The sequence below is a fragment of the Gymnoscopelus braueri genome (assembly GCF_963280865.1).
Source record: "Gymnoscopelus braueri genome assembly, chromosome: 1".
NCBI lineage: Eukaryota > Metazoa > Chordata > Actinopteri > Myctophiformes > Myctophidae > Gymnoscopelus > Gymnoscopelus braueri.
The window spans coordinates 33,798,345-33,805,518 of NC_137603.1; the positions used below are offsets into that span (position 1 = coordinate 33,798,345).

Here is a 7,174-nt window from a genome sequence, read left to right on the forward strand (position 1 = left end):
TCTACAAGCTCACAGCGGGTAGCTCCTGCGACGCGTTGTGAGCTTTTAGATCTGCCATTTTTGACCAGCGCGACACCGCCGTACGGCGAAGTAGATCTGTTCTTTTGGTAGATTTGCGACAACCCCGCAGGGTTCTGCAGAGTAAAGCGATTAAAAGAATATGTACAAACACTTTTCATTGTTCATTGTAATTAATATGTAGCGAATATTTCAATTCTATGACATTTTATTTGTATTTTGAGCTTTTGTACTACTTACGTCTCCCGCACACTCTTTTTGTGGAAATGTTGACGAAATAATATCTCTCATTTATTTAATATCTCATGTCTTTTGGATTGATCTTAATAATTTCATAAATTCAAACTCTATAGATTGAATATTCAGCAATATTATTTGCAAAATGTCATATTCATTGTACCAAATGTGCTAACCAACGTCCAAATATTATTGTTTTTAAAGCCTTATTATTGTTATACTTATTGTACTTATTGTAACTGCATTTTGTCCTGTTATTTGTAATTGTAATGTTGATATTTTGTTGATATTTTGTCAATAAAAAAACTTTAAAAGAAATACTTACGTTACGTCTAGTGTTACGCTAGTCATGACGTCACGACGTTAACGTGACCTGTCCTGCATTTTGTCAACATGACCTCCATGCATGAACTAGTAAAGCTCATTATTACAATAACAACATAATAATAATAATAATACATTATTATATGTCCTCATCATGGCGTTACCTTCTCTACTTTGTTTAAGCTCAGGACTCAGACCCGTCTCAGTGAAAGGTCAGGAACTGCTTTAGTTTAGTTTGAAAAGCTATAAGTAGCAATGCATGTTTGTAATGCTGTGATATTATGAGACATGCTCTGTTGTGATAAGAGATAAGGATGAATAAAGATGGCTGACTGATAAAACAAGGACCGGTCTCTCTGAATATTATCCTAATATTGCATGCTCTTTCTCAGTGGTGGAAAAAGTACTCACATGTTTTACTTAAGTAAAAGTATCAATACTGCAATATAGAAATACTCAGTTACAAGTACAAAAGTATTTGCATCAATTGTAGATCTGCTATTTTCAAATGGCCTATATGTATATCTAGGGCTGAAGTGGTTATTGTATGTTTTGTAATAATAATCAAAATCTACAAAGTAACTAGTAACTAAAGTTTTCAAATAATGGTGGAGTAAAAGTACATGATTTGGATGCGAGATGTAGTGGAGCACAAGTAAAAGTATTGGAAATTGGAAATACTCAAGTAAAGTACAAATACCTCAAAAGTGTACTTAAGTACAGTACTTAAGTAAATGTACCACCACTGCTCTTCCTGTTATAGGTTTTGCTCAGAAGAACCTACATCTGCATGCAGCAGCTTTACTCAAACGAGCTCTATCCAGGTACTTATTAATGATTAATAGCATACCAATTTGAATCCATGCCATTTTACAATCTCTTCATTGAATTGATCATTCTGGTGCTTTCAGTGTTTACTTCATATTGTGTATAGATTTTGAAATCGATTAATAATGGAGGCAGATTTATTGTTGTCATACACGTTTCCCATTAAAACACAAACCACAATGCACAAGGACAAACTTTCTGGTATAAGGTGATGGCAAATAGGTAATTCATTACATTGTACTGTGGTGAACACTAATATGTTGTTTCACCACAGATGGAATGGAAGACGGGGACTTTTCTCCGGAGGTGGTGGTCCCGACACCAAGCAGACCACCCTAGAGGACCTGGCTAAGAGCATCAGACAGCAGCAGTATAAGAGGGTGGTGGTGATGGCTGGGGCTGGGATCAGCACACCTAGTGGCATTCCAGACTTCAGGTAATGCCACCAACCTCTCATATAAACATTTGTGTTTTAAGTTGCTGTCGGGCTGAAACATTGTATGAAAATAAGAACCTGACTGACCAATGGATCCAATTCCAATATAGTAATTATTTTGTCACAAGCTCTTGTTAATACTTTTCATTGGTTCAGAATCGGTTATATATATTTATAAAACCCACTTCAACCTGGTGTCTCTATTTTTGGCATTATAGGTGAAAATGTTCAAATGTTTCTAAGATCTTTCAAAAATAGGGAAAATAGACAATCTACAAGCTCACAATATGTTGAATTGTGACATGTCGTGAGCTTGTAGATGGACTGTTCTCGCTACTTTGTGCGATGCTGTCGTACAATAAAATATAAAATAGCCTACAAGCCTACAAGCTCACAACATGTGGCAATGCGACCCTGTTCTGAACTTGTAGATTGCCTAATTTCGCTACTTTTGTACAACACTGTCATGCGATGAAATATAAAATAGTGAATTCATTTATGGGAAAAATTGTGAAATATGGATATACGAGGTTTATGCATGACAGCAACAATATGGCCAGCTCAGGTCACAAGGCAAATAGTGTTTTGAAGTGTGTATTCCCTGTTCCCCCAACCACAGATCCCCAGGCAGCGGTCTCTATGACAACCTCCAGCAGTATAACCTGCCCTACGCCGAAGCCATATTTGAGATAAACTTTTTCCATCAAAACCCCAACCCCTTCTTTGCTCTGGCTAAAGAACTGTACCCGGGCAACTACCAGCCCAACATCACACACTACTTTGTCCGTCTACTTCAGGACAAGGGCCTGCTTCTCAGGATGTACACACAGAATATTGATGGGTTGGAGAGATGTAAGATCTATCAATCTATCTATCTATCTATCTATCTATCTATCTATCTATCTATCTATCTATCTATCTATCTATCTATCTATCTATCTATCTATCTATCTATCTATCTATCTATCTATCTATCTATCTATCTATCTACTGTATCTATCTATCTGTCTGTCTGTCTGTCTGTCTGTCTAAAACTCAAAATTCATCATTTTATGTTTTTCTTTTTTCATTAATGAATTCCCTATTTTATACCTCATCGTATGACAGTGTCACACAACAATAGCAACAAAATAACCAATCTATGACTTGGATATTGGATATTTTCAGTATTTTTGACACCAGGTTAAAAGTGGTTAAAGTGTGTCTGTGTGTTTTTTTTAAATAAATAGTTAACCAATGACAATTATTACCCAGAGCTTTTAACTAAATAATGGATCAATTGGAACACAAGTCATTTTTTCCATTCCCTGAAAAGTAACAGTTTTGGATATACAATGTTTCCACCCAAAAGTGATATTCATGTTCACATGTGCTTGTATTTCCAGTGGCAGGCATTCCTCCTGAGAAGTTAGTGGAGGCTCATGGTACGTTCGCCACGGCTACGTGCACGGTTTGTCTAAGGAACTACAGCGGGGAGGACCTACGTGTGAGTTGAATAACACTTCTGTACAGTTTAATATCCTGGTGTATTTTTATGTACTGTAGGGCTGCAACTGTCGATTATTTTCTTAGTGATTATTGTAATGGATTGTAATTGTGTTTTTTTTTTAAAAAATCCTTGAATCGATTAACCACTTAAACCCTTTTTTATACTTTGTAATAGCAGATCTACATCTACATCGCTATTTTTAAAATTGTTTAAATTCTTTGAGCTTTTTCGCTTGTAATGACATGCCCAAAATATCAGTTATGTTATAAAATTATCGATTAATGTTTATAATCGATTAAATCAATTAGTCAATTAGTGACTGTTGCACCCCTATTTCTTTTTGTTTCTAGCCCGATGTGATGAAGGGGACTATCCCCAAGTGCCCCACCTGCAAGGGGATTGTGAAGCCAGATATAGTCTTCTTTGGCGAGGAGCTTCCACATCATTTCTTTAAGTACATTAAAGATTTCCCCCTGGCTGACCTGCTGATCATCATGGGCACATCGCTGGAGGTGAGTGGCTTCATTTAGAGCCTGGCACATCTCTTCGTTTGGCCAATTTATCAGCCATTATTTGACTTCTTGTCGACATCGGTATCGGCAATTATGCAGCTGATGTGTCCTGATTTTTAACCACTTAAACCCTATATGGTTGACCAGAGTCCCTCAGGGCTCTGTACTAGTGTATTTTCAGTTTTTGCCCTACATTAAATAACTTCGATGAAAATAGCAGATCTACAAGCTCACAACGTGTCGCAGCGCGACGCGTTGTGAGCTTGTAGATCTGCTATTTTCTGCGAAAGTCTTACCCACAATAAGGATGCTGGGGTTTAAGTGGCTAACCACTTTCAACAATGTGTCGTTGTTTAATATATTTATAATATAATGATATTATAGATATATGAAATTGGTGTGGCAAGGACTTGATATGAAGTGGCAGCTGCCAGCCTGTGCCACCCAATTGAAACGCCAATGTCTGGGACAATATATATATCTCGATACAGTGTGTTTTTTTGTTTATCCATATTTTCAGGATAACTTGAAAATAAAAGTCTTGGTTAAAAAAAAGATTCTAGTTCTATAGAATCTAGTAAAGCAATACATACTATACTGTATGTCAGTTGAACTGTTCATTGTTTGTACTGTAGGTGGAGCCCTTTGCCAGTCTAGCAGGAGCTGTGCGTGGATCAGTTCCTCGTCTTCTCATCAACAGAGATGCGGTGGGGCCCTTTGCTTGGGGAAGACGGTTAAACGATGTAGTGCAGCTAGGTGATGTGGTCAGTGGGGTACAGGCCCTGGCTGAAGCCCTTGGCTGGACACAAGAACTGGATGCCTTAATGGCATCTGACAAGGTATGACAAACACGTATGCACATTATTGCAATTCACTTTTCATGGGACATGTAGAAGATGGAGATGTAAATACCAATTTTGCAGTTTGGTTGGAAAACAAACGGTCACAGTAATAAAATGTCATGGATAATCCTTTTCCTCAATAGTCACAAGAACTTTATACAAAGGATCATTCTCCCATCCTTGTTGAAACATTTCATCAGCATAACTGCTATTAACACGTTTTGTTAATACAACATGCTGGACATTTCCTGGAAAATTATAAAAAACAAACTAACAAACAAACAAACAAAAAAAAGCTATCCAAGCCTTTTGTCCTATACATTTAATGCATATCTTCTATGCAGGCTACCAAGAAGACTCAAGAGTGAGACCAATCCTTTACATCAGGCCTGGAAGCTTGGCCCTGTAACTGACCCAACTCAATTCATCTGACTTTATTGTTCTAACCTCTCTGACAACTGCTGCTCCATTCCTGGTGGGGATGTCGGGGACATTTGTTGAGCCACAGACTGGATATCCATTGCACAAATATATAAGGTGTGACACAAATCTTTCATGCAGTTAAATCTTTCAGATCTTTTGGTATTTATCTGTCACTCAAAAAACAAACAGTGTATGCAGTGTAAACAGCATTACTTTTTTACAGAGTGCTGTTTATAAAATGAAAACCTCTGTGTGGAGTTTGCATGTTCTCCCCGTGTCTCCTAGGGTAGGTAACACCCTCACAAAAACATGTAGTAATCCTGGTCGCTATATCGCCTCCCCCATGACAGCCGGGGCGCCTGATGGAGGGGAAGGGAACTGGTTGGAATAACGTGTTTCTTCCACGCGCTACGTCCTACCCGGGGAAACTCCCCCCCTGTCAGGTGATAAGAAGGTCAGTTGGCTCTCATGCATTGAAGGAGGCATGAGCTCAGCTCTGGGCTCCCTAGGCTGGCGGGGGGAGTGTAGCGCCCAGGATCACTTAGATAATTGGCACCGGGTGAAAAAGGGTTACAAAATTGTGAGGAAAAAAAAAAAAGAACCTGTGGGTCAAAGAAATAATGAAATGTAAGTGACTTTGTTATTCTTTATGGACAGTTTTAATTAAGTTTCAATATGCTATGGAACTGACAGTATGTTCATGTGGACATGGGAAGAATGAAGAACTGATGTGTTTGTGGATTCAATTAAAATATATTTTATTTATCAGTCTCATGTCTGCTCTTGAAATGTAAGTGCTAAGCTCAGTTTTGTGCCAAAGTCAAACGACTGTAAGAAGTTTGAATATAAAGTATATAGGAGCGTACGGATGACTGAACCTGTCAAAGACAAGAAGCCAATTTAGGGACAGTCTATTTTTTCACTCTCAGAGTTAAGCTAACATCCTGAGTCAATGCAATGCAATCTGTAGGTTTATTAATACAATACTGTACTAGTATTTATTTATTTGTTTATTTGTTTATTTACCTGTGACAATGCACATCAATCAATATTTCAGTTTCCACATCAATGTAAATGTGCAAGATTTAGCTAATGAGCTTGTTTTCATCTGTAGTCTCTGTCTGGGCAGGTTTTTACGGTTGGTGGCCTAGTATTGTCAAATACAATACGTACAACGCAATACGATACAATGCAACACACCAAAATCCAAACAGTCTGAAAGTAACCGTTACAGTATATGTATTTAGAAATACTGCATTGCGGTTGCATGCCTCGGCCACCTGTTAACATCCATGTCTGTCCAGATTCATATATGTAGTGAAGACATTGAAGGACTTTGATTGATTGATTGAATACTTTATTAGTCAGAAATGTAAACAGCATGTGGTACAGTAAGACATTATAGCTAAAAGGATAACACAACAAAGTCCGGGGGACTTGTTTCCATTGTGGTCCTATGTATTCAATTCATGAACATAGCATAGCAAAATTAAGACAATAATACATGTCATCAACAAATAAAAACACTATTATGTACAAAAGCGATGGGAAAATGACATTACCTCCCCCTGTGGTCTCCTGATTTTTCAGGCCAATTTCAGACCAAATTAATGAATGTGTTTGTGAGGTCACCGTGACCTTGACCTCTGACCACCTACTTCGAATCAGTTTATCCTTGAGTCCAAGTGGATGTTTGTGCCAAATGTCCTGAAATTCCCTCAAGGCGTTCCTGAGATATCATGTTCACAAGGCTGGGATGGACGGACGGACGGAAAATATAATGCCTCCACCTGCTGTCCATCGGCGGAGGCATAAAAACGATGATGGTATGTAAAAGCAGAAGAGTTGAGGATTACCCATGATTTCAAGTTTGATTTGCTTTAAGCCATCTATTGAGTTTATATTTCAATGTTGGGTAGTGCTCTTAATTCAGTAGGAAGACTGTTCTAGTAGTGGAAGGCTCTAACAGAGAGGACTGTCTAAACGTGTTATGTCAGTATTGTACAACACAGTCCCCTCTGGTGGCTGCCCTGCTGCTACTATCCTTCTATGAACAGACTCGGCC

At 38.2% G+C, this 7,174-nt stretch overlaps 1 protein-coding gene across 1 annotated transcript; it reads left to right on the forward strand.

Moving 5' to 3' along the window:
* Positions 1-653: 653 nt before the first annotated feature.
* Positions 654-5,809, forward strand: sirt3 (sirtuin 3). Its single transcript, XM_080429842.1, has 8 exons — positions 654-791; positions 1,343-1,403; positions 1,682-1,843; positions 2,463-2,695; positions 3,229-3,329; positions 3,683-3,844; positions 4,480-4,683; positions 5,031-5,809. The coding sequence occupies exons 1-8, from the start codon at positions 734-736 to the stop codon at positions 5,052-5,054; spliced, it is 1,005 nt and encodes a 334-aa protein (XP_080285968.1). The 5' UTR covers positions 654-733; the 3' UTR covers positions 5,055-5,809.
* The last annotated feature ends 1,365 nt before the right edge of the window (positions 5,810-7,174 follow it).

What these genes read in the sequence shown, in the direction of transcription:
- sirt3 (XM_080429842.1), top strand. Translation starts at nt 734, where the DNA reads ATGGCGTTACCTTCTCTACTTTGTTTAAGCTCAGGACTCAGACCCGTC. An exon ending in AGTGGCATTCCAGACTTCAG is followed by an intron (nt 1,844 to 2,462) that starts GTAATGCCACCA and finishes CCCCAACCACAG; the next exon opens with ATCCCCAGGCAGCGGTCTCT. An exon ending in TCATGGGCACATCGCTGGAG is followed by an intron (nt 3,845 to 4,479) that starts GTGAGTGGCTTC and finishes TTTGTACTGTAG; the next exon opens with GTGGAGCCCTTTGCCAGTCT.